This window comes from Pyrgilauda ruficollis, unplaced genomic scaffold (genome assembly GCF_017590135.1).
Source record: "Pyrgilauda ruficollis isolate IOZ18807 unplaced genomic scaffold, ASM1759013v1 scaffold30, whole genome shotgun sequence".
Classification (NCBI taxonomy): domain Eukaryota; kingdom Metazoa; phylum Chordata; class Aves; order Passeriformes; family Passeridae; genus Pyrgilauda; species Pyrgilauda ruficollis.
In genome coordinates, this window is record NW_024524378.1 from 7,413,859 (window position 1) to 7,440,893 (window position 27,035).

At 40.4% G+C, this 27,035-nt stretch overlaps 2 protein-coding genes across 2 annotated transcripts in view; one reads left to right on the plus strand and one right to left on the minus strand.

Moving 5' to 3' along the window:
* Positions 1-1,770: 1,770 nt before the first annotated feature.
* On the minus strand, positions 1,771-12,353 carry MCM4 (minichromosome maintenance complex component 4). The gene is made up of 17 exons (XM_041473790.1): positions 12,289-12,353; positions 12,074-12,174; positions 11,784-11,942; positions 10,881-11,044; positions 10,697-10,795; positions 10,455-10,550; positions 10,278-10,373; positions 9,728-9,866; positions 9,080-9,300; positions 8,457-8,577; positions 6,746-7,005; positions 5,446-5,811; positions 5,142-5,269; positions 3,665-3,872; positions 2,912-3,140; positions 2,660-2,793; positions 1,771-2,318 (listed from the first exon to the last, which is right to left on the minus strand). The coding sequence occupies exons 2-17, from the start codon at positions 12,141-12,143 to the stop codon at positions 2,226-2,228; spliced, it is 2,583 nt and encodes an 860-aa protein (XP_041329724.1). The 5' UTR covers positions 12,144-12,174; positions 12,289-12,353; the 3' UTR covers positions 1,771-2,225.
* A 995-nt stretch (positions 12,354-13,348) lies between these two features.
* The window catches only part of PRKDC (protein kinase, DNA-activated, catalytic subunit), an 82,306-nt gene continuing 68,619 nt past the window's right edge, over positions 13,349-27,035 (plus strand). The window contains exons 1-16 of the mRNA XM_041473702.1: positions 13,349-13,523; positions 13,969-14,045; positions 14,138-14,230; positions 15,059-15,133; positions 16,417-16,525; positions 17,645-17,757; positions 18,426-18,525; positions 19,063-19,118; positions 19,209-19,239; positions 20,242-20,399; positions 20,599-20,745; positions 22,863-23,027; positions 23,852-24,020; positions 25,045-25,094; positions 26,257-26,394; positions 26,697-26,846. Of these exons, the coding sequence (XP_041329636.1) occupies positions 13,382-13,523; positions 13,969-14,045; positions 14,138-14,230; positions 15,059-15,133; positions 16,417-16,525; positions 17,645-17,757; positions 18,426-18,525; positions 19,063-19,118; positions 19,209-19,239; positions 20,242-20,399; positions 20,599-20,745; positions 22,863-23,027; positions 23,852-24,020; positions 25,045-25,094; positions 26,257-26,394; positions 26,697-26,846 (1,773 nt within the window). The 5' untranslated portion in view covers positions 13,349-13,381. The remainder of the gene's footprint in view (positions 13,524-13,968; positions 14,046-14,137; positions 14,231-15,058; positions 15,134-16,416; positions 16,526-17,644; positions 17,758-18,425; positions 18,526-19,062; positions 19,119-19,208; positions 19,240-20,241; positions 20,400-20,598; positions 20,746-22,862; positions 23,028-23,851; positions 24,021-25,044; positions 25,095-26,256; positions 26,395-26,696; positions 26,847-27,035) is intronic.

Here is a 27,035-nt window from a genome sequence, read left to right on the forward strand (position 1 = left end):
AATACAGCCCCACAACAGCCACTGTGAAGATAATTACCTGTACAGTGTCCAAAATCAGCACACAGTGGATAAATGATGGTTAGAGACCTGAATTAATGTATCTTGATCATGCAGTGGAAATAGTTTCAGAATGCTTGTTCTTCCCCAGCTGTCCATTGTGATCCCTGCCCAGATATATAGGATCTTCTTTCTTTAATGATCTTTATAAGGCTGTAGTATGAGCTGGATCGGTCAATTTAAGTTTACACCTAAAAGCTGTCACCTCTTTCCTCCAAAGTGTGTCCTGGAAAGCACACTACAGCATTTGAGCTATGGCCTGTGTGCAGGCTATAATTGAGCTCCTCAGACTTCTCTCTACTTCCATCTCTTTTGCAGAGATGCCTTTAAGAGGCTGATGCCTCTAACATACCTGATTTGTGTTAGTTTCAGATATAACCTTGACCATGTGATTCACTGACTTCCCCCAATGTCTTATTAATTTCTTCTGGTCCTCCAGACATTGTGTGTTTCATTATGGTGCACTTTCCCCTGACCCTTCCAGGAGCTGCAGAGCAAGTGCAGCTTTTTAGACCTCAGTCACCAGTTACGCTAAATTTGTTGTCTTGAACGTTAACTGAGCACCTCACAGTGTGCATAAACGCCTTATTTCCTCACATCTTCAGTCTGTTCATGGACGAGGAAGAAAACATGTGTGAAATCAGCAGAATTTATTATTGCATTTACTGGTGTGTCTCCCGAGGCCAAAAACTTAACTGTCCCCTTGAATGCTCAGGCATACCTGAAAATTCATAGCATACCCAAATGTGACTACTTTCAGTATGATCAGTAGATTGAAGAATCCTAGAATGGTCATACTAAATCTCATTGTTCTGAGAAGTCCAGGGCAACCTTATAGCTGCTGCATAGGCACTTATTTTCAGCAGTTTTTCTCAGTTCACAATGTATTGCCACTGGGTTCTTCTCCCCATAACATGCTGTGGTAAACTTGTTTTATAAAAAACTATTTCTGATCCTGATCTTTGATATGTAATTTTTTATCTCATCAACTGTAAGCAGTGTGGACAATGTAGACATCTGTCTCAGGAATATCTAATGGTTATGGAAAGACAGCTCTTTTAGGTTCTTTTAGGATGAACATAGTATAATCCAAGATCGCTTCAAGTAACTAAATAGATGGATTATTTTTTTTCCCTCCTCATGAAGGCAGAGTACAGTTTGGAATATTTCTCAGTAACATCCAATTTCAATTTTGGCTGAAACAGTTATGCAAGGATTCTAAGCTGCTCATTGCACTTAAATAAAAAAGAAGACAAAAGCAATTGTGCTGCTTTGTACAGCTGAGGAAGGTCAATACAGCATTGTATTTTTGTATTAAAAAATCACCCATACCATGCCCTTGTGAATATTACTGTAAACAAGCTATTACTGTAAACAAGACCTTCTTCCTTCTGGACTGTTTATATGTCATTACACCAAAGGTGGGTAATCCTAATTAGTCAGACCTAAAATTGAAACCACTGAAAGTTGAAGTGAAGAAATGTGGTTTCACGTAGAATCTATCTATCTATCTATCTGCCTATCTGTCTTTTTTACATTGAGGATACTTCCGTAGTACACTGAGGTCAAGCAAAAAAAAAAACCCCAAAAGCAGAGCTCCTTTCATACTTTCAGAAAGAACTTCCAAAAAATTGCAAATTCTAGACAGAAAAGTGCTCAGCACAGGATATGCTTTATTTGTACTTGAAATGAACACAAGAGTCCTTTTTAAGTCAAATAATTTTATTTCCACTTACTGCAATACTAACAGTAAAAACTGCAGTTACTAAAAAGTCATTTGAGTTTTTACAATTCAAATGGAAATACAGGCAATATTGTTACCATGCTCTAAAAAACACCATAAAAACACAAAGCCCTTGCCATGTTAGTAATTACATTTAGCTAAAATGTAAATAGTATTACTGACATGAGGATTTTCATAATACCTTGTAATAACAGTGATGCCACTTAATCATGACTACCCTTGTCATAGCAAATGATAACCCAAGCTGTGAAAATCTTGCAGTGGCAATACCGTAAGGCAGAGAGGAGCCATGATGGTTGGCAGGGAAAGGTTGTGCCTGTCATAGCAGATGATAGTCCCAAATCTCAAAGAGCTTGCAGATTGACACTATCTTGATTAAGGCGAAGTACAAGTTGTGACAGCAGGCTCTCAAGCACAGGATAACTCACAGCAGCCTCACTGTCTTTCCGGTCACAGTCAGGAAGTCCTCATCAGCCAATGCACGAAGTGCTTCTTCAAACATTTCCTTCGTGACAGCCTTAAAGAAAAGGAGCAAATCAAATAAAGATAGGGAAAATACTTCAAACATAGTAAAAATGTGATACTTTCTATCAATTTTCTAATATTTTTCTTTGAAGTTTTCATTCTATGTTAGAACTGAACCCTGAAGCTGAGTTTGGTAATTCCAGAAGCCACAATAAACTAAGGTATAGCAAATTCAACTCATTTGTCTGTAAAAGAGCTGGCTTTCTAGTCATACTAACAAATCGTTCATGTTTCCATTTCCTTCCAAAATGTGATTGGAGGACAAGAATGCTAATGTGGAAAAAAATGCTTTTAAATGTTAATGGAAATGTAAAAACAAAGCAGGAAACTTACTATGTCAGACTGTGCTCGGAGATCATCCAGAAGCTGTTGGTACTTCAAAGACGGTGCTTTACCCTTTGATTGGATGAGCTTCCGTAAGGCTTGAGCCAATTCCTCTTTCCGCTTACGAGCTGTTGCGCTCATTCCTTATAAAAGCAAAGAAAATATCTTTTAGCGATCAGCTAAGGAGGACAGCTTAAGTTACATTTTAAAAACCACAAAATCCCAACAGCGGCCCTGCTTTAACCCCATGGAAGCACAAACCTGTTGTGAGAATGGATATGTCCACAATGCCGGTCTTTGGATCAGTAGCAGATTGTTTCAGCGCTTCCCGATGGAGGCGTTTTGCTTCCTCCACATCAACTGTTTCCACCTTCTCGGAGAAGCGCACCTTGGCGTGCGCCTCGGCCAGCCGGATCAGAGACTCCAGCTGCCGGGGGTACGCGGAAACCATTCCCCTGCCACTGCCGATCTTCCTCATGTCCACGTACGCCTGAAAGGGAGACACTCGTTACACAGCTCACTGTGTCTTAATTCCTTTTCAGTCCCCTGCATCCCCCACCTCTTAATTCAGAATATGACCAATTCTGGCAAGCCATTCCAAATACTGTATTTCTGCTCACACACCTTCACGGTTTGTCTGCAGTGATGAATAACCACATCAAATAATATTTTTTTTTCAGTTATAAAGCAGTTAAACCATGGTAATTAATCAAGTTTTGAATCACTTTAGAATTCTGAATTAATCTTATATAACAGTACTTGTGTCTGTGATGACACATTTTGCTTTGGAAGACTTTTATGTGTTTTATGTGACAAAAACAAACCAACATATCTGAAAGCTAAACATTAGAATGAAGAACGACTCATCTGATCCCTCTTTCCATTAAAGACCTTTTTTTCTCAAGGATCTTACAGAATGTTGTTATGCAGATAGACAGTGTATGTACAAGGGAATTTCACCACTTCTGACAAGTCAGTAAAGACTCTGATCATTCTCAGCAGCAATTCCTTTACCTCAATAAGGGCTTGGCCTGCTTCTTCACCTAATCTGGGATTTACATAACTACGAGCATATGCGATGTAATCCCTCAATACTGCCATATCCATGTATTCCTCCTCCATCTTTTCTTCACTTTGGTAGTACAGTGAAACCAAATGGCGAGCAAGGCGTCTGTCATAAGCTTCATCACGTGGATCCAACATCAAAAAGATCAAGTCAAATCTGAATGGGATATGATCCAGTATTAGTGCATTACTAAATATTAGTGCATGACTACTATTAGTGCATACTTTCTTGTCATTTAGGTGTTTGGGTGATAAAGATTTGACGTAGTTACAGGTAAAAGTTCCTAGACTTAATTCCTACTCTCAGCAGAAATGGCTTTCTCACACAGAAGAAAATTTTTCTAGAATTCTCAAGGTACAGAACAACACAGTGGATTTGCTTACACCCTTATGGACTTGAAATTTTGAAAGCAAGGTATATTCTGCAAAATTCAGATTCCATATTCAAGACTGACATATTTTGTTTCCTTAAAAACCCCCCAAAAGAAAGCTGCAACTGCCACAAATAAAAAATCCCACACACATAACAAATGCATGGAACTTGCTGCTAAAGATACTGCTCTGAAATAGAACAGCAAAAAACCGCAACTAAATAAAATTACAATTCAAAAAGCACTTGCAGTTTAATTCTGAAGAAAATGGTTTATAATTTTATGAACAATATATTGAACTAGTCTCAACTGTAAGCAGACACGGATAATGCATTTTTAGCCAGCCAATTATTTTTGTAGGCTTAAATCCAATAAATGGTGGAATTGAGATGCTGCTCAAACCTAGAAGCTCTTAACTGAAATTTAAGCCGTAAGTGTTCTCAGGATATCCAGTATACCATCAGTGTACTTCAAATTTCCAGTTACTGTGGAAATTCTTAACAAGATGCAACTCCAGCATGTAGTTTATTTTTCTGTCTTTATTTTAGCAAGCACTAAGTGTGGCTCTAACAGCTACTGCCCACATGACTGACCAGCACTGCTACCACCACCTCCTCAGGTGAATTTTACAAAGCAGCATGAAGCAGGCACAATCTTACGATTCTACCACCTCTGCCACCAAGTTTCCTGATCATCAGTGTTTCACTCTAAAATCTTTATGGAGCTAAGAAAAGCATCCTGAATTTTTAAGTTATCAATACCCTGAGTTTCAGAACAGCTCTTTTCTAGGAGATGATTATGAAACTTAATACACAGAATTAAGTAAGAGATCCTGCAGATCTCATCACACCTGCTCTTCAAGGTCAACATGTAAATACTAAAAGGCACTCCTGTGCTCACATAGATATTGTAAGGACGGCATATATAGTATGTGCTGTAAAAGTTTTCCATTAGGTTGTGAACAACACAGTACTTCCATTCTATTCTATGTCATGATTTTCAGAAGAGGAAGGGTAACATCCCCTAAAAATGACACACGCAGTGCAGTTCACTACCTTGACAGCAGTGTATGAGGAAGCTGAATGTTTTCAATAGTAGTCTTTTTCGGATTCCACTGTGATTCTATAGGATTAGCTGCTGCTAGGATAGATGTACGAGCATTCAACTGGCAAATAATTCCAGCCTGTCAAAAGGAAAAACATCTCTGAAAACAGCTGCAGCTGTGCCACCAAAACCTCCCGCCAATTTAATGAGATCACCAATGTTACTAGGTGGACTCTGTAGTCAAAACCTGTATTGTGAATGCCTCTGAGTAAAGCAAGAGCAAAATCCCCTAGGAATAACTTCAGTTTCACTTACCTTTGCAATGGAGAGCGTCTGTTGTTCCATTACTTCATGTAGAACTGACCTTGTGCTTTCATTCATTTTATCAAACTCATCAATGCAGCAAATGCCGTTGTCACTAAGTACTAGAGCTCCTGTCTGAAGAACCAGCTGCCGTGTTTCTGGATCCTTCATCACGTATGCAGTAAGACCAACTGCACTTGAGCCTTTGCCAGAAGTATACTGGCCTCGAGGAACCAGGTTATACACATACTGGAGCAGCTGGGATTTGCTAGTACCAGGATCACCACAGAGAAGAATGTTGATCTCTGCACGAAAATTCCCTCTTCCTGTGTGAGTAAAATCCTTTCTTGATCCACCAAAAAGCTGAAGCAGAATACCCTATAACAATGAAAATATCAATTGTATAGACGTAACAGACCAAATCCAGCTGTTCAGCTGAAACATATGAAAAACAAACACTCTAAAATTAACACAACTCAATGCATCTGCATGGTTTCAAGCAGTAAAGACAGAAATTTTGTATGTTGTTGTAACCAGATTTTGGTTGGAACCTGAAGAATCCCCTTTGATGAAGGGTCCTTAGTTTTCCTCAACTCCATCCCCTAGACTTGATGTGTCTTTTTTAGCACATTGAGAAGGTAACAACAAAAGGAACTGTCATTTTACTGTGTTCCCATTTCATAAGTAAATCATTGTATGGTTTTGAATTATACTTTCAGGAACTTGTGAACAATAATAATGTATAACTCAATTAAAAAAACCTCAAAGGAATATACTTGGAAGAGAAGTGTTTGATGTCTTGCAATAACTTGAGACCTCCTACTGATTGCAGTTTTCACAATGTTCTAGTACCTCAGTTGACACTTTATTCGAACAGTCCCTTCTTGGATACATCCAAGTAAATGTTTTGATACTCCATAATTCAGAGTCAACCATATGTCACTTTGAAGCCACTCTTCTCTTGTGGATACCCCTTCTCATCAAGCACAGTTATGTTACTTTCCTTTGATAATCAGTAATCTGAATTTCCAAGAAATAGCCAAGATACATCCTGCAGTTAAGTTTTCCCAGTTCTGCTGCCTTCTTACCTTTTCAATTAGCTTTCCTCTAATTAACATTCCATAATAGCTTGAAAGGAATTATGATACACTTACAACCAGCTCCACCCTGACAAGACCATGATATTTTAAGACTGCTCAAGATAACAGCTTTTTGAATTTTTAAGTTTCAAGATACATTAACAACAAACAGTAACTACAAATATATACACATAAAAATACATGTCTTGCAAGAGAAATAAAGAACCTTTCACCTTTTTGATATCTTCATGCTCGTAGATACTTGGAGCCAGAGCTAAAGCAAGCCTCTCATATATATCTGCTTTTTTAGAAAGCTCTTTGAGCAATTCCACACGTTCCTCTGTAAACCTCTTTTGCTCATTTTCCTCATCAACACCGTGCAGGCGTTTGGAGTCTGTCTTGCGATAGTGTATGACATCGATATGGGTCCTATACACAGATTTCACACTGCTCACCCGGGGATTAACTCGAATGGGGACTGCCCTGTAGATACCTAAATACAAATTTCAATCACAGCATTAGATAAGGAGAAACATGCTAATTTCCAAACACTAAAAATTTTACAAGTTCCCAGGAAGAGTAGAGCTTTTCTAAACAGCCTAAATACTTTGTCCTCTAATTTCTCACTGCCATGTAGGAGCCATATTTAAGTCAACTAGACCCATTTTTGCAGATTGACATATATGTTTTATATTCGTACCAAAAGTGTTCTCAACAATGAAAAAAAACTAAGGCTTGATACCTTAGTTTTTGAAAAAAAACTAAGGCTTGATGCCTTTGAAATTCCCACTCCAGTCAGCCTGTCCCCCTCTTTTTAAGTGCCAAGTTTAGTAACAGCTTTCTAATGCATTTCAAACAGCTTGGGGTTTTTTACAGCACTTGTTTTTAAGCAAAGTGGTTTATAATATGTTGCTGCAGTATCACAAGACTTACTCTACATTATCACTCTCCTGACTGCAGACACTATTTAAGATTTTGTCTTTTCTTCAGCTACAGCTTCATTATAAAGGAATCAAGGTCAGACAGCCTGGGGATGTCTAGCCCCATCATGGGGTCAAACTGGAGTCAACTGGAGATCACTGCTTGCTAAAGGCTGTGTCCCAGGCTGTGTTTTGAGTATCTCTAAGGACAAAGACTCCATGCAGCCTTGCCAACCAACCTATGATGAGGCTCAACCACACAAATAGTTCTGATTTTTAACCAGAATTGTCTGTATTTCAGCTTATGACCTCTGTGTGCCACTAGGCATCATTAAGAAGAGTCTGTCTTCTTGACACTACCACCCCTCCACGCACACCTAACCAAGTGAGCATCATTAAGAAGAGTCTGGCTTTGTCTTCTTGACACTACCACCCCTCCACCCACACCTAACCAAGTGTTTCTAAATATGCTGCTAAAATTCCCCCAAACTTTCTGTTCTCCGGGCTGAGCAGTCACAGCTTTCTCAGCTTTCCATGCATGACCAAAGCTTCTGTTATCATCAAAGCCCTTTGTTGAATTCACTCCTGTATGTTCATGTCTCCCTTGCCCTGGGAGACCCCACAACTGGACCCAGTACTCCCTCAACCTCCTGACAACACTCCTAATACAGCCCAGGAGAATGCTGGCACCACAGCTTCCTTCCAGTTTTGTTTTTGTTTGCAAATTTGCTGAGGGTGTAGAACGCTGTCCCTATAAGAAAAGGCTTCTAGGATTATTGGTTCTGTCACCTTTCCCAGGGCTCAAGATGAAGCCTGCAGTTCCACAGGTCTCCTCCTCACTGTAGGGAGTGACATTGGCTTTTTTTCTAGTATTTTAGCCAGTCAGCATGACTTTTCAAAGATAACTGAGTGGCCTTGCAAAGAAAGTATCCAACTCCCTCAGCACCTAGAAGTGCATCCCATCAGGTCCCTTTACACATAGTTAAGGTCAATAAAAAATGGAAATACTCAAACCAAATTTTACCTGTGACATTAACTCTGTCGCCTGGCTGAACTTTATCAACAAGGTCATTGTGAGCAAAGAGTGCCACTGTATGTGGGGTCTGTCCAGCTGGCATATCTTCAGGAGACTCCTGCAGTTTAATCTAGCAAAAACACCATTTAAGTTTCAGTTTCAAAAAAAGCAGAGCTTTTCCACAGAGCACACAATAGGATTTTGTATTAACAGTCTTCAGCATCATTTTCAATCAGGAACATTGCTTAAGAATAAAATATCTCCACCCAAACAGCAAAACTGATTACAAGAAATCTCATTATGAAAATGAGAGTTCTGGTATTGCTACTGGCATGGATAAAATGCTGCTGCAAACAGCCAAAAGGCTCACCTAGTCTAGACAGAAGTGGACATACTGTATATAAAGTGGCTTCCATACAGAAACACTATATACTTAATTTCTTCCTCCTAATGCATTTCTTCTCCAAAGCAGACTTTCACTAAGCTGTTTCACCCATTTCCATGTTCCAAAACACTTCTTTTCAAAGTATTCAATCTCAAGACACATAACTAATGCTGTTGATGATTTTAGGAGGGTGGGGGAGCAAAAACTAGCAATTCTTTCATTTTAGCCACTACCTAAGCCAACATACCATCTGTTTGTCAGAGAACATGGATCTGTTGTGAATCAGCGCCATACTGTGCGTTGTGTTACAGTTCTTGCACACTGATGGTTCAGCAATCCTGCCACGGTCGATTTCCACTCTGGTGGTGAAAGCGCAAACCTGGCATCTAAAGAATGCTTCCTGCATCTCAGGAATTAACTGGGAGCTTCTGATGACCATGCCACTGATGGTGATGAGTTGATCAATATCTACAAAAATACAGGGACTCATGTCATGACCACATACTCTTAAAATTTAAATAACCTTCAAAATTTCACATTACAGTTGCTTTTAGGCAGAAGCTAGACCGACAGGTTACTACTATTTTGTTCAAGCAAAAAGAATTAACGCACAATATAAATACTCTAATTTATCAGAGTATCTATACAAAAGAAAGAATCCTTTGCACTTCCAGAACTAAGAACACGAGTAGCTGATGATAGGAGATATTTCCTTTATGGATAGGTTACTCTACATTTGGTCTCTAAAGCATTTTCTTCTGAAACAGACATGAATGGAAGATATTGGTCTGTATGGACCACAAGTACAGTTTTATACAGTCTTAATCTTATAGTATTCACTAAGTTTATGGAAATCTTTAAGATTTTTTTCTAACATCTTAAGCAAAAAGTTTACCTTCAGGGTTTAGATTTCTCATATTCCTGGTCTTCAGTGCATTATATGGCCTTACTTGAATTTGATGCTCTAGTATTGAATCAGGGTAACGATCAAAAAAGATCTCATTGGCAGCCATGTCAAACGTTGGGATAACTTCCTGTATTAGAAACAGCTTACATGTTAAATCACAGAATGAAGTAATTATGCATAAAGTATTCTATGTGCTGGTGATCAGCCAGTAATGACTAAAAGTTACACCATTTTCCTGCATAACACAAAACCTGCTGTTTGGGTCAGATTTATTTATTCATTCACTTGAGTACTGCAGGGGGTGGAAGCACAGAACTCTGGACACTGCAGCTCACCAGCTAACTTTGCATGCACGAGGTACTCACTGTTTCTATGACCATCTACTATGAAACAAGACATCTCATATTCAGTAAAATAAAGTAGCCACTGAGATTGCACTGAACACACACAGCATGCACACACCGCATTTAAAAGCATTTTATACTCCAGAAATATGAAAGAACTACTTGAAAGCCAGAAAACAAGTGCACTACTTCACCTGAGGATAGCAGATCAATTGCCTGTAGAGATTTTCATCAAATGCTCTCAGATGGTCACAATTTACGTTCAGGAATGGTTCCCCAACCATATTAATCTGCAAGGGAGTTAGGAAGTCTTTAGCTCGATGGCATGTAAAACTGAAAAAAGAAAAGCTGAATTACTGCATTACAAGTACCTCTTGAAGTCGTTGCATATAGCGTGGTTCATTAAGATCCAGGCCAATGTCTTCATCCTCTTTATCCAGTGGATCGATAAAGCGCTGGAGAAATCTCTGAATGTTAGAGGTAAAAGAAAGACATGAAAAATTAGCAGAATTTAGTAGTACAAACAACTCCTTTGTACCAGATTCAACTAATATTTGTTTAAATCAAACTAGCTTTTCATTTAAAAAAAAAAAAAGGAAGGAACAAAACCTACCTGGAATTTTTCTTTGCATGAGGCCACATTAACATCTGTTCCCCAGATAACAAGCTTTTGTCCAAGAGATTGCTCGGTTGCTACTATATCCTCAGCCAGCTGCATGGAAACAAATTAAGCATATACAAATATTTATATGTTCAAAAAGAAGTTGTCAGATACAAGAGGTGAGACATCCACCTACCCCATCCGAGTGTAAATCCACTTGTCTGGCTTTCCGGACAGACCCAAGATCCGGCCTCTGCCTGACTGGAGTTCCTCGTGCACCGCTTCGTGGGGTGCCCTCTACCCTGGAGCTGGGTGTGCCGTAAGTCAGAGGTGAACTGATGTCAAAGTCAAGAGGAATGGCTATAAGAGGAAGTGGTTTGTAACGATTATTGAGACACTTGACATCTACAGCAGACTAAAATTCAGCCCCTGCATTTGTCTCATTGGTCCTTCAACTCTGTCATAAAATGAGTAGTCTCAGTCAAGCCCAGTGTTCTGTCAAAACACACAATAAAGATGTTGCCAGTCTCCCTAGAACTTTTATTTTTACTTACAGCTCTTCTCAAAGATCCAAGTTCAAATAAAGCTTCCCTAGAAAACTTTACAGCAGCACTGACTTTAAAACTACACTGGAGTTCAAGCATAAAAACATACAGAATCAATTGTAGATTAAACACTTTTTTTTAGTATTTTGGGGTTGGTAGAGCAAGTGACAGAATTAACAGTTACTGGAATTAAAAACAATCCTATATATAAGGGCAAGAAAGGCTTTCTATGGCAAACAACTAGTTCCTTCTGTGTTAGCAGTTTTAATACTTTCTATAAATAAATTCTAAAAACGAATGTATATTCCCTGATATATATTCCCATGCTAACTGGAAGCTACAATAGAGATCTGCACCCCAGACACTGACTGCACTCCTGCAGAGTTCCCTGTACTAAATTCAAATGAGAAACAGGAGACAACGCTCATTTTTTCCCTCCAGCGTTTTTCAGCCGGCTCAGGCCCAGCGCTGGCTCGCCCCCCGGCAGTGCAGGGGGTGCCCGGGCTGCACCCCCGGGGCCCGCACAGCCCCGGCCCGGCCCAGCCGCAGCGTACCGGAGTGGCGGAACTGCGGCGGGCTGGAGAACAGCGCATCGGCGGCGCCGGGGCTCTGCGCGTCGGCGGGCGGGGACGTGGGCATGGGCTGCAGGTCCCCGGTGGAGGTGGAATCGTCTGTCCGACGCTTCTGGGAAGGAGGAGAGCGAGCATCTTGCGCTGCAAGAGACAAGCGGACCCGGAGTTACAACAGGCAGGCCGCCGCACCAGGCGGACCGAGGCGGGGGATGGGAGAGCACCCCCAGGGAGGGAAACCCACCCCGCCGGCCCCTTCCCGACGCAGCACTTACGAGTCGGGGGGTTGCTGCCCCGGCCGCGCTTGCCCCGTCGGCGGCTGGGAGTGGAGGCTGGCGACGACATGGCGCTGCTGCGGCTCCAGCTGCGGTCCTACCTGGGGGCAGGGGGTCGGCGAGAATGAGCACTGCGGGTGCTCCGCTGCCGGCCGAACCCTACCCGGCGGGTTCCCGTCCCTTTGCTCCCCTCGGCAGCCGCGACCCCCACCCACCTGCACAGCCCCGCAAACACCGCCACACTCCGCGCCAAAGCCAGCGGCGTGCGCGCGCTCTCCCGGGCTTTCTGGCCAATGGCGAGGCGCGATCGTAACGGGAGCGCCCAACGAAGGCAGAAAGGGGGGACGCGGAACCGAGGGGGAGAGGAGGAAGGAGATGAAACGTCTGGACTCCCGAAGTGAGGGTCGCGCCACGCTCCACCTGCTATATTAGAGAAAGAATTATAATGCAAATTACTACTTGTGTTACAGACAGGGGCAGCCCCCAGTAATGGTACATCGCCTCCCCCCCCGCAACCTAGCGTGGAGCCGCCCGCACTTTACCGAATTTCGCGGCAAAACTAGGGCTGTAGGCGGGCGTGGGGAGGTTGGAGCAGCCCATTCTCAGAGGAGGGGGAGCCGCTACTCTGTCCAGCATTACTGCCCAGTTCTGGGCTCCTGGGTACAACAGAGACCTGGAGCTCCTGGAGCGGGTCCAGCGAAGGGCAGAAAAGATGATTAAGGGACTGGAGCATCTCTCTGATGAGGAAAGGCTGAGGGAGCTGGGCCTGTACAGTCTCGAGAAGACTTAGAGGGGACCTCGTCAATGTCTATCAGTATCTGTAGCGAAGGTGCCAAGAGGATGGAGCCAGGCTCTTCTCGTGGTGCCAAGCAATAGGACAAGAGGCAATGGGCAGAAACTGATGCACAGGAAGTTCCACTTAAACGTGAGGAAGAACTTTACTGTGCAGTGACCGAGCACTGGAACAGTTTGCCCAGAGAGGGTGTGGAATCTCTTACTGGAGATAGCGGAGCACTGTCTGGATGCAACCCTGTGCCGTGTGCCTGCTCGAGCAGGGAGGCTGGCCCACTGTGGCCCCTTCCAACCTCGTCCACTCTGTCATTCTGTGTGTGCAAGTCCTGAGCCCATCCTGAGATGAGAGACATAAAAGCCGAAACGCTCTTCCCTGCCGCCAGCCCTTATTCCGCTGGGCATGGTCAGGCGGAGCCCTTCTCCTGCCCGGGCTCAGCCCCCCCGGCGGGCGTTGGAAGCGGCGGGAGGCGGGCCCTTCCCGCGCGCTTCCTCGCCCCGCGGCGGGGCCTGTGCGGCATGGCTGGGGTGCAGCACTGCCTGCTGCAGCTGCACCGCTGCCTGCAGCCCGGCGATGCGGGCGGCAGCGCCCTGCATGGATACAGCCTGCTCCGCAGCCTGGCCGAGACATGCGTGGCCAGCCTGGCCAGCGGCGAGCAGGGTGCGGCCGCGGGCCCGGCCCGGCGGGGGGAGCTGAGCGGGGCCCGGGGAGGGCTCGGTGGCGGCGGGACCCGGTGCTTCTGCGGGGCGGCTCCGTCCGTGCTGCGCTGCCCGCTCTGTGTCACTGGGGATCCCCAGGGAGCGGGGTCTCTTGCCGCAGATAGCCATTCACCGGGGTAAAAGCACTTCGGGTGCGGGCCCCTCTGTGCTGAGCTGCCCCGAGGCTGGCTTTCCTCGGCCCTGAGCAGGGCCAGGCTCCGGTGTGAGGGCACCGGCTCAGGACCGGGCCCCAGGCCATGGGGGAGGTCAGTAGCACCCACACTTTGTTGTGGTTTTTCTGCGACGAGCGTCAGGTCGCCCAAGGCGTCAGGTCACGCTTTTGCGCCAGGGATGGGCTGGGTGGTGAGCGGGATCCAGCCACCTGATGGTTCCTTGCCTCCCTGCAGCGCTGCACCTGTCCCTGGTGTTTTCCCAGGAGCATGGCTTACTCGTCTTTATCCACAGATCCCTCCCCATCGAGGAGGTAAGTTGGCAAACTTTAAAGTAGTGTTTCGGTAGTGCTATATGAGCAACATGTTACACATTTCAAAATATTTTTTTCTTTTGATTTTTCAGTTTCGAGATTGCAGGGAAGAAGCGTTGAAGTTTCTTTGTGTCTTTATGGAAAAAGTTGGTGACAAAATTCATCCTTATGCCTGTAATATTAAGGTAAGTAAATGAAAATTCTTTCCTAGAGATGTTTTTGCCAGATAGTTTAAACTAGTCTGGTGGGTGTCATGTCATAACATTCATAGCTGTACTTCACTTCTCCCAGTCAGCCTTGCCCATCTCTGGTGTTCTTGTTAGAGCTGAAATAATTTTAAATTTTTTTTTACATAAACTGTAATTCATACCACAGAGCAGTGCAGAATTGTTTGTCCAGCTGTAGACTTAATTTTATTACCTTTTCTTCATAGAACATAGTAGGTATTGGTTCTGAAAATTAGTTCTTTTCATTTGAAATAGTAGTTGTAGCTTCTAATTTATACAAACTAAAGTTGCCATTTAAATGTAAAATTTTAAATATTCCTATAGGGTTAATTTTAATTATCATTTTTTTAAAATCACCTGAGAAGTTGTTACTTTTGCAATATATGCACAAATTGGTGGTAACTACAATACCTGAGGCTACTGGAGTCTGGATGGCTGAACATCTATGCTGCTTTGCATAGAAATGCTTGACTGCACTACTGAAGTTTCTGAGCATAAATTAGTAGCTACTTATTGTAAGGACTGATAGTACTGAGGTAGAAAATCTGCTCTGTGCAAGTTTTTACTGCGGAAACCGCCATTTATTTGCTTGATTTGGGGTTTGTTTTTATGTCAGACAGTGCTGCAGTTTTGTCAGTGAAGCCATTTCCAGGACTAGATATTATTTTAGTCTTTTTAAAAAGCCTTAACCTTAAGGACCAGATACTTTAAGAGGTAGAAGAAAACATCTTTGAATTTCCATCTTTACTTACAAGTATTGTTATCTTAATTTTCTTTTCTGTGAAGCAAACTTGTCTTAGTGTTTATACAAAAGAGAGAGCAGCAAAATGTAAAATCTCAGCACTGGAACTTCTGATTAAGGTAAAATGCATTTTATAAATTCTCTTGCTTCTAGAAAAGAAGTAGAAAACCTGCTGTATTACTATAGTTGCACTATATCATGCAGAAAATCTGTATCAGAGAGTCCCAGAATAAGCTGTTGGAAGGGATCCACAAGGATCATTGAGTCCAACTCTGGTCCTGCACAGCATCATCCCCAAAAGTCACACCACGTGCCTGAGAGCATTGTCCAAACATTTCCTGAACCGTTATCAGGTGTGGTGCTGTGACCACTTCCTTGGGGAGCCTGTTCCAGTGCCCAGCTGCCCTTTGTGTGGAGAGCTGTTTTCTGATATCCAACTTAAACTTCCCCTTTCACAGCTTCAGGCTCTTCCCTTGGGTGCTGTCACTGCTCACCAAAGAGAAGAGATCAGTGTCTGCCCCTCCTCTTCCTCTTGCAAGGAAGTTGTAGTCTGACGTAGCAAGAGAAGAGTGATAGCTAATATTTAGATGTTAAAATGTTTTAACAACAGATTGTCTTTAGTATTCTCTAGTAGAGAATTGCTTAGATGTGGGCATGTCATTCCTTAATTTGTTAGAGCAAGACACAGTTGTTTTGGGCGCAGTTGCAGATCTCTCTCTCAGTTTATTATGTTGTTTAAGGAGAAATTTTGCTGTTCAGTTGCATTCTTGTTTCAAAATACTATGTATTATATATTCTATTATAATAATAGATAAAGTATTTGGAAAATGTGGAGGAGGAGGACTTTTTTTCCAGAAATTTAGTTGCTGTGTGAGACAGTAGTTCCTTTGAACACATTTAGACCTTTATTTTGTAAATGCTTTTGTGCCTACTTAGGTTTGTTTATGAAAACAAAACTCCCTTCTGAGTTATTCTGAGTCAGTTCTGTGAATTGGATTGGCTTTATACTAGCCAATCTGCTCGGGAGAGAAGAAATGCAATATGATAAAAGCTACTGCAGACTTTCTGAGCCTGTGCTCTAGTGGAGTTCATGTGTACATATGTATAAATCATATTGTATAAAGGTTCACGTAGGTGATCTATATGTAATATGTATACTATAAATTAAAAGTTGTAAATTCTCTATTTATGCAGATATAGGAATGTAGTGTAGTTAAAGCTGATTGCATGCCATTACTCTTCTTTGGACAAGTCACCTTAGATCTCTTTCATTGAATAGCATATTTGCTTACTTAAGCTGAACTTGCATGTATGAACTGTGTTTTTATTTAGACCGAGTAATATTGGGGTATCGATCTAAATGTTTTCCTTTTTTTTTTTTTTTTTTTTAAATCCATCTTAGTTGCTTCACAGTTTACAACGTTCCTGTCTGATGGAAGAAATGAAAGTTAGGGAGATATTTAATAAATTTTATGAGGAGCTTGCTGCAAAAAGTAGAATTCCTGACACAGGTAGGCCTTAGTTTTTCTTTGACTGTCCACCTATACTCAACACTGGTGAGGCTGCACCTCGAATCTTGTGTTTGGTTCTGGGCCCCTCAATACAAGAAGGACTTTGAGGGATTGGGGCGAGTCCAGAAAAGGGCAGCAGAGCTGGGGAAGGGTTTGGAGCACAAGTCCTGTGAGGAGCAGCTGAAGGGAGGTGGGCATGTTTAGCCTGGAGAGAAGGAAGCTCAGGGAAGCCCTTACTGCTCTCTACAGCCACCTGAAAGAAGGCTGTAGCCAGGTGGGGGTTGGTCTCCCAGGTAACAAGTGACAGGACAAGAGGAAATGACTTCAAGCTGCACCAGGGGAGGTTTACATTGGATATTAGGAAGCATTTCTTGACAGAAAGGACTGTCAATCATTGGAACAGGGTTCCAGGGAAGTAGTGGAGTCACCATTGCTGAACACGTGTAGAAGATGTGTAGATGTGGCACCTGGGGACATGTTTTAGTGATGAGACCTGGCAGTGTTAGGTTGATCATCTTAAAGGTCTGTTCCAACCTAAACAATTCTATGATTCTAAAGCTCTTTGTTATCTTATTCTAAACCTGGCTAGTGTTTCCCTCAAAGCTGCAGTTGTAGTGTGATAGTTCCTGCATTGGTCACCTTTAATGTGAGCTCATCAGTTCTGCCTTGCCTGATTGTATTATTTGTGGCATATTAGTATGAGCTGCAGTTTGATTATTATGGCTAGATACTGCTGGAATCTTGGCTTTACAAGTCTCATAAAATTTGTGCCTACATAGAATCCTTCACTCTGAATTCAAGCCTAAAAACTTCTGTTAGCCTTAGCAAGTGCTTCCTCAGTGTATGTGGCCTTTAAATTAGTTTTCTGAGCCCTGTTTAAAAATAGTAAATATGTTTAACTTACTGATGTGAGAGGAGGATGCATCTCACATTGTAGGATATGGCTACATATATGTGTGTGTATATATGTATAAAGATGTTTGCTGCACACTTTAATAAGCAATTATACTGTATGGGATGATTTTCTCATGGTTGTAAGTTAATAGAAATTGCACTGGAAATGCCAAAAGCAATTATTTCAGTAATTAAGATTTAATAATATTAAAAATTACTTTCTAGTATTGGAAAAGATTTATGAGCTCTTGGGAGTTTTGGGAGAAGTCCAGCCTAGTGACATGATTAACAACTCTGAAAAACTATTCCGAGCTTATTTGAGAGAGCTTAGAACACAGGTATGATTGGAATTTCTTTTCATTCTTTGTTTTTTTTTTGCTTTGGTTTTCTTTTTGCCTTGCTTTGTTTTTGGGGCTTTTTTTTTGTCCTTTGAAATGTATAGCACTGGCTGTTGGAATACTACTGTAGCTAGTACAATTTGTAGGGATCTAGCTGAACAATCATAAATTCTTATTGAAAGACTGTTTAAGTTGTGTTCTCTGGCTCTGAAAAGCTTTCCAAGTGAAAATTCACCAAATGAACCAATTCACTGTGTGCAAAAATGGCTTGTGATGATCATTCCCCAAGAAATGTTACCATGTCATGCACTGGTAGTTTCTGATTTGTTCTGTACTGGCTGCAAAGTTCTTGCACATGAGATGAACATCATATTTCTGCTGAACTTTCATATTTCTGAATTCTTAACATTTCGAAACATTACTGTATTTTATCTAAATTTTGGTATTGTTGGTCTTGGTGGAACATTTCCATATTTTTCAAATGATCTCCCACGCTTCCCTCCAAATGATGTGACACTTAGGAGTAAAGATGTTTCTGTGGAGTTGTTTCATAGAGTTGGGTGCTGATGTAACTGTTAAGTTGAAATAAGTTATTTACCTACACTTCTAGGAACTGGAAAGCCTTGGTGTAAATTCATCTTAGCTTGAGGGTATTTTATTCTTTGCAGATGACATCTGCTACAAGGGCACCCAAGCTCCCTCTTGTAGCAGGATGTCTGAGGGGACTGGTTGCACTCATGTACAACTTCACCAAGTCTGTGGATGAAGGTATGTTCTTTTCCTATGAGAAGGGCAGTGACACATTTTAGTACAGTTTTACAGACAGTTGTACATTTAATTATTACACAGCCTAAAAGTAGCACCATTTCTGTGTGTAAACTCAGAATTAAAATTTCCCTGTTAGTAGATGGTTTATGCAAAATACACACTCATGCAGTCCTTGTAATCTGTCTTTGTGTGAAGTGGCTTCATCAGCGTTTTTCTATATGTAAATCTTTGAAGTGCTATTTTCCGACCGCATGTTGGGCAGCTGTGAGAGTCACATTGAAGCTGGAATGCAGGTTGTATGGAGATGTGTTTCTCTTAATAGTCTACTTAAACACGGATATTCAGAAAAAGCAACTAATAAAGATGTACAATTTTTTTTTCATATTTAAGAGTATATAAGGAAAAAAATGTCTCTGTCTCTTAAAATGAGGTTTCCACTATCACTGCTTCATACCAAGCATTGATAAAAATATCTTAGTCTTCACTCTGCCTAGTGTACATCAGTAGTGAAATACTCACTGTTGGATTGTTTCACAGATCCTCAGACTGCCAAGGAGATTTTTGATTTTGCAATGAAGGCAATCAACCCACAGGTAAGTCTGCTATGTATTAACTGTTCTGCATAAACAAATTAGCCCTGATGAAGAGTAAATCACAGTGACAAACCTTTTCTGGTATTACAGGTTGATCAGAGGAGATATGCAGTACCTCTAGGTGAGATGTAAACTATTTCCATTCATGCTGAGGTGGATGCTGTCTTTTGTCTGGAATTGTTTATTCTTTACTGGATGTGTTCAGATGTCTCTAGTCTTCAATCTTCTAAGCTGGCTGGGGGGAAGCTGCTGTACTTCAAATTGGAATATAGAGTTTAACGTTTATTTGGTTAAACTAGTCAAGGTCTAATCAGCTTATGAATAGCAGCATTATACTTGATGTCATTTGCCCCTCTGAAGTTGTACAAAACTGTGATGTGAGAAAGAAATGGTAGAAATAAGAGGAGTGTAGCTAATTAGGAGAAAAGAGGTGTGACAGTGGATTGAGTTAAAAAAGATAAGGAGAGAAATTTCACTGGAAGAAGGAGAAAAAGAATGGGGGGAAAATTGGAAGCTTAGAAATTGGCCTGTGAAATGTGAGTGGCTTATGCAGAAATTGCAGAAATGCAAGGTTTGAGTATTAGGCCCATGGTAACTGTGAGGTGTAAAACCCTCTTTAAAGGTAGTCTGTCCTCTCCCCAGTTAATTCATTAAGGATCTTGAAATTTCATTTATGTGTATATTTGGAATAGTGAAATTACCTATAATGTGAATTCTTTATTTGTCTGCATCGCAGTTTGACAGAATAGGGGACTTGTACATGTGTCCTGACAATAGAAACCAGATCCTTCTGAATTGTGCAATCAAGTATTTTTATGTATAACCACTGAAGTCCCTTTCTTTTGCAATAGTAGAGTAAATTACATCAGAACTCAGCTGTGTGTTCTGTGATGGTGTACATTTAAAAAGAGGATTTTGGAAGGTTGTTTTTATGCTTAAGTCCTTAATGTTTGGGTACTGATACTGTAGAGTATCAGTAGAGACTAGAGGAATACATTTTATATCCTCTGGTCACGGTAGGTCTGCCTACCTAAAGTCCTAAGGTGGACTTTCACAGTCTGAGCTGGTTATGTGAAATGTACTGTAAGTCTGGTTTTTAATGAGAATTGTTTCTAAATTGCAGCTGGGTTACAGTTGTTCAGCTGGCACTCTGCTCAGTTTGGAGCCTTGCTCCTGGACAACTATATGTCCCTCTATGAAGTGATGTGCAAATGGTGTGGCCACACGCATCCGGAGCTGAAGAAAGCCAGTTATTCTGCACTGGATTCATTCCTTAAGCAGGTGTGGTACTTCACTGGGATCTCCAAGTCTAAAGCAAAATTAAATTTCTTGAAATAGTGGGAATATTTGGTGCTTGGAAGTTCAATGAATCTATTTAATTTAGTCTATTATTTAGTGCTTTGTATTGCAAGCTAGGGATCTTCTAAGACTTAATGTAATTTTTTTGTGAAATGCTAGAATGTTTATATCTATTTTACAGATTTCTTTAATGGTGGCTAAGGATGCAGAGCTACACAAGAGCAAGTTGCAGTTCTTCATGGAGCAGTTCTATGGAACCATCAGGAGAATGGATTCGAGCAGCAAGGAGCTGTCCATCGCCATTCGCGGATATGGGCTTTTCGCATCAGTATGTGCAGAGGAGTTATTCTGGTGAAGGAGCTTACTGAAAGCTTGTAAAGCTAGGGTTCATAAGCCCTGCATTTTACAATTTTACACAGCTCTTTTAATAGGGAATGCTCCTGTTTCTGGATTAAGTGTTGGACTTAATTACTTACACTGCAAAATACCTTTTGGATGAAAATTTTCAAATGTATACTGAATCTAGTGGGAGCTCTTGCATCATTGAGTTGTAGTTGTAGCTAGTTCCTGTGTACAGGTTCTGAAATGGAAAACAGGAGCTTCATATACAGCTGTCACTTTAAGGATGTGCTTAATTGCCCAGGTACATGGAATACCTTGTTATCTCTCTCTGCATTTAAATGGTAGAATCCAGGCTTCACTCTGAAAGTAGTTCAGAGATTCTTACAGAGCTCACTCAAACAGCTAAAAGGCACTGCTGACTGCAGGACAGTAGGAGGTGATTTGTGAAACAAACACAAAGTAAAGTACAAAAAGAAACAACAAACAAAACCATGCTTACATACCAGTGTGAATGGCAGGTACGTTTGTCAGGAATCACCATTAGGAGCAACTTCCACTTTCTGTCAGCAGTCAATTAAAATGGGAATGTAACAATCAAGTTCTATAAAGAAAGTGTGGTATTTATGTATTTGCAGCCTCTGTGCTTGATGGTGGTACCACAACTTTTATATAATAAAATTCTAGACTGTTTTTTTTTGTCTCTCAAAGCAAAATTTAGGTTAAATGATCTCAAACTTTATTTAGAGAAGTTTAGGAATTGCAGTAGAATAGCTGGTTATTAGCTGAATCCTCTTTTTGCTACCTTTTGAGTAGAGTGCATTTGTTTGTAGAATTTTCCATGTGCTTTGTTCAAACCTAGTCTTCTTCTGTGATATGATGTAGAAAGGAATTGAGTTCAAGGTATTTGTTCCCAAAAAAATTAAGTATTTTAAGTTAGGGAGTTGAAAGAACCGTCTTAAAAACATCTATTATGGAATACAATAACTTAAAACTATATCACGTAAATATAGAGATAGGATAATACTGCAAATTTTAACAAATTTGATGCTCCAGTACCTATAAATATCTAATATGTTAAGACATATTAATAGTTGTTACTGTGTTTTAGTTAAATCTTGGCCAAGCATCGGATACTGGGTTATGAGGAAGGAGAGTCTTGGTGCTTCTGCAAGTTGTGACTGTAGCACTGAACTTGAGTTCATGCTTGGTTCAGTTTTAAGGCAGAATATTTCTTTAATTGCTGAAATAATTTTAAAATATTACTTGAAGTTCTGCAAGTGATAACTGGATAGTCTTAATTTTGTCAACATGTTTTTAGACAGACTTCAGGCTGTCTTTAGACTTTAGACTTTACACTTTTAGGCCAGCAGCCATATTTCGCTGTTACATAAATCAGTCCATTCTTTGCCATGGTCAGTTCCCTACCACAGTTCTTGCCTTTGACCTGGTTCCTGTCCACAAGGACTTGTTTCTGACCTAGTTCGTGCTGTGATTTACAAATCATTCTATAGAAATTTTTAATTTTTAATCATTCTATAGAAATTTGTTGCAAACTCTCTGTTACTCTTTGGGATACTTTCCACTTGTTTGTTAGTTTAGGAATAGTCTTTATAGGTTCTGTTTTTACAGGACCTATAACAATAAAAGTTCAGAATTTGGGCTGCTCAGTTAAGTATTGACTAGTAGTAACCTGTCAGTGATAATTAGTTAAGCTACATTAAGGTAAGCCACTTACTACTTTAATGCAGCTAATTCAAAATAAAAGTGAATCTAAGCATCCATAATGCAATATTTAAGATATTTACAGCCAAACTCCCATGTTTTTCAGTCTGAATATAAATTCATGTCACTGAAAGTTCAAGTACTTTTACAGTAAGTTACACTGTGTTAGTGAACTATTATTATACTCCATGTCAGGTACTGTGTTTCTCATACATGTAGCAAGTACTTGAAGTTAGTTTTTTCAGATGAATTGAGTTTCTGGAAAAAATTTATTCCTGTTATGGTTCAGTGAAGATGTGGCTGGTTTTAGTGCTACAGCATGCATTTATTTGCTCAGCTCAACAAAATTGCCAAACCAGGTTTTTATTTTCTCTCTGTAAGCCCTGTAAAGCTATACATCCTGAGAATGTGGACAACATGTATGTGGAGCTCCTTCAGCGTTGTAAGCAAATGTTCCTCACAGAAGCAGAAACAATAGATGACCATCTGTATCAGCTACCAAGCTTCCTCCAGTCCATTGCCAGTGTGATATTCCATATAGATACAGTAAGTGGAGTATGTAAAGTACCACCCAATTCTTTTATGCAGTTGCAGGTGTGTGAGGAGGTAATAGCTGTGAACCTACCTATGGTAAAAGGTGTTTATTTAACTGAAATGTAATGACATCTGGCCCCTAGGGGATGGGAAGAGTATCAGAAGAATGCTGTAATGGATTTTATTTGAATAAAGAAAATGCACTGAATATGCTAAATAAAAGGCTTCAGTGCATTGAAATGAAAATCATGATAGGCAAATATGAATATATTTTATTTATTTTATGTTCTTTATTTGGACATAGCCATAACCTTTTTGTGTTTATACCACTCTGCTGCTGCTTTGCCTTTTGGTACTGATACTTAGCATGTTTTCTGAGACTGGTACTTTGATTCTGCTATGATGTTATGCTGTCTGTTTAAATGAGGGCTTTCTGGATCTTGCCTGGAGCTGTGAAGTAAGATTGGGGCATACATTTTTCATTCAGGTGGTTATGGATAAACAGATTATAATGCTGTTACTGTTGTTTATTTAAATTGGTACTTTTCTGGTAAGCTTAAAACTAGATTCACTGAAGCACTAATCTGTTTCCATAATGTCGTCCAGGAAGCTTTCTTACTCTGATTGTTTAGTTTTATTTGGGGAGGATTTTGTTGTTGTTGTTGTTGCTTTTTGTTTGTTTCTTTGTTTGGGGTTTTTGTGTGTCTAAGATGAACTCACTTGCTAACTCTCTTGTTCTCAGAGCAGATCATGATGCAAGCTCTTGTAACAAAGTAACATGTTGAAATAATTTCACATAATATGCCTAATGGATGTTTTGTTTTCCTTTATTCTAGGTTCCTGAGGTATACACTCCAGTTCTTGAACATCTAGTTGTGCTGCAGATCAACAACTTTCCACAGTACAGTGAAAAAATGCAGCTGGTCTGTTGCAAATCTATAATAAAGGTGTTTCTGTCTCTCTCAGGAAAAGGTCCAGTTCTCTGGAGCTTTATTAGCACTGTGGGTGAGTCTGTGCTACTAACTTCGTTGGAGTTTTTTGGGATCATGGGGTTTTTTCCTTTGATTGTTTTTTTTCCCCCTAAATGGCATAACTTATTCTAGGAGAGAAACGTGGAATAGCCATTCAGGATCAAAAATGAAGAGAACCTCCTGTTCTCTAATAATGGAGGTTGAGTGTTTTCATGGTGATATTTTTCAATATCCACTGTTAAATAACTTCAAGAATGCATTTAATAATCATATTGGATAACAAAGTGGGTATGATTTAGGGCAGGAGAATACATGTTTATGATAAAACTTGCATTCCTGCTCTGAAGAATTATGAGAAGAAAGGGATTTCATAGGAAATCATAGGACATCTGTTCAGTGTCCTTTCAGTTACACCTAAAAATAGCACAGAAAATAGGGTGAGTGTTATCTCTATTAGAAATGCAAATTTTTTATCTTCTGGAAGTTTTAAGTAGTAAAATTCCAAATATGAAGTTAGATATAGTTCTGTGAATGTAATACTGAATGTGTCAGTATTGGTAACTGACAGTTCTAATAGTCTCAAGCTAACACTCCTTTTCAATGATTTTCAGAAATTATTTATTTCTTTCAACTATTTATCCTGGCTTTTCTCTATTGCTGGGGCATTTTCATTGTTCCCATGTGCTTGAGTTAGGAAGTGGTACACCCAAGTACTATGTTGATCTTAAGTCCATTAACATAATTGGAGGTTGTTGCCTTTTCAATAAGGGCATTATGGGTGATGCCTTGGTTGTCAGTCATAATCAGGAAAAAGTCAAAGCAGTATTGAGAAAAAGTAGTAAGAAGCAAGTTCAGGATTGGTTGCCTGTGGAACATCCTAGAGTCAAGGCTCTGATATGAGCTATTTCGTCCTTAAAGGAAAAAATCTGTGTTCTTTTGTTCTCCCTTACCATGACAGAATACAGAAAACTGATTTGTTTCATTGTTAATATGATGAGTGATATGAATACCATACTTTTTAAATCTATTCAGGCAATTTTGTTTTTTGTTTGTTTCAGTGCATCAGGGATTAATCAGAATTTTCTCAAAGCCAATCACATTTTCAAAGGTAAAATGACTGTTTAAACATATTTATTTCATTTAGATTCCTAGGGCATACATTCCATTCCAGTTCTTGACAACCTAACCCAGTAAACAAGGGAATGCCCAAAGAAGCAAAGACAGTACTATCCATTTTGTTATTAGTCCCTTAGTGTTAGTAGTTATTGGCTTATTTGTTGTTAAGACTCTCATCACCACCTCTGCTCAGCACAGTGTAGATGTGCCTCTTGTGCTGGATAAAGAAAATTACAGGAAATAGACTTCTGTTTGGTCAGGTTGTCTGTAATAAAGTAGGTTGTAATTAAAGTCATCCAGCTTTCTTCCAGGTTAAATTTTGGCCATTTTAAATGTTACTGAATGCTTGTGTTAAGCAAGGATATTAAAGCTTTTTAATCTTGTGCAGCTGAGTAACTATAGAATTTCTCAAATAACTGAGCACTAGGAGAACAACCTTAGAGTTTTTTAGGGGTATTTTTGGAACGAGGTGGTAGTTTTCAGATTGATGGAGAACACTAAACATTCCATGTTTCTACCTGCAGCAGTAATATTACATTATGTTGCATGGGTCAGGTAGTTCCATTGGTAGTTGTACTGGGATTTGACTGAGATGGAGTTAATTTTTTCCATAGCAGCCCTCATGGAGCTGTGCTTGTTTTTGTAACTGGAAATGTGTTCATAACACCACTAGTATTTTGGCTACTGCTGAGCAGCACTGGCACAGCATCAAGGTGGCTCTCCAGCATTTTCCCCTCACCAAAAGACTGGGGGGACAAGGTCTTGGGAGGGGACAGAGCCAGGACAGCTGACCCAAACTGACCAGAGGGATGTTCCATGCCATATAGTGTCTGGTCAGCAAGAAAAGCTGGCAGAAAGGAGAAGGTGGTAGGCCCTGTTTAGGGTGTTTGTCTTCTGGAGCTTCTGCTCCATGTACCAAAGTCCTGCTTCCAAGGAGGTGGCTGGACATTGCCTCCTGATGGGAAGTAGAGAATAAATCTTTTGTCATCCTTTGCTACTAAACTACTTTTGTCTTGACCCATGAGTTTTTTCCATCTTATTTTCCCCTTCCCAATCCTGGTGAGGAGGAGAGTGGTAGAATGCCCTGGTGGGTGGTATGTACCCAGGGTCAAACCACCAGAGCAGTGTGTCTGACAAATATTGTGTCCCTTCAGGATTTTTCTGTAAAAGAAACTTCTGGATCAGAAGAAGCCTTTGAAGCTGGAGAAGTTGGGACACAAAGATCAAAAGTACCAACTTATAAGGACTATCTGTACCTCTTTAGAAGTCTACTGAGCTGTGACACAATGAAGGTAAAGCATGGTTAACATGGAAATACAAAATGAAACGGAAAATAAAACGCTATCCTGAATCTTGTCTTATAGCTGCTTTTCTAACTTCAGACTTTTTCCAAATGTCATGCTGTAGAAGGATTGTTTTCTGGTCTTAGTTGAATTTTATGGCTGATAAATTAATTAAACAGGGATTAATTTATGCTTCTATAGCTGAGAAACATCTAAAACTGGATTCTCTGGATCATTTAAATGTTAGTTTGTAAGTTAAAGAAATAATTTTCATTTGTGTTTTGAAATATGAACATTTTTGTCCTACAAAGGAATGTGTTTTTGAAGATGCAAACTTCCTTACTGAAAATGCACAACTGCAATCCCTAAGTCGTGTCCTGTATGATGAATTTATAAAATCTGTTTTGAAGATTATTGAGAAATTGGACCTGACTGTTCAGAAGCTGGATATTAGTGAACAGGTGAGACCTGAGGACCTATCCATTAACTCCTGCTGTTGTAAGGAAACCAAAATCATAGCCCTTGCTTTGTTTTCATTATGATTAGATAGCACCCTTTAGTGTCTTGAAGTAACATTTATTCTAGGTAAAATGTTTTTCTTAATATCTCTGATATCACTGCATTGCAGTGTTAGGAGATGGAAACATCAG

What these genes read in the sequence shown, in the direction of transcription:
- MCM4 (XM_041473790.1), bottom strand. Translation starts at nt 12,143, where the DNA reads ATGTCGTCGCCAGCCTCCACTCCCAGCCGCCGACGGGGCAAGCGCGGC. An exon ending in TGGATTTACACTCGGATGGG is followed by an intron (nt 10,796 to 10,880) that starts GTAGGTGGATGT and finishes GTTTCCATGCAG; the next exon opens with CTGGCTGAGGATATAGTAGC. An exon ending in AGCATGAAGATATCAAAAAG is followed by an intron (nt 5,812 to 6,745) that starts GTGAAAGGTTCT and finishes TCATTGTTATAG; the next exon opens with GGTATTCTGCTTCAGCTTTT.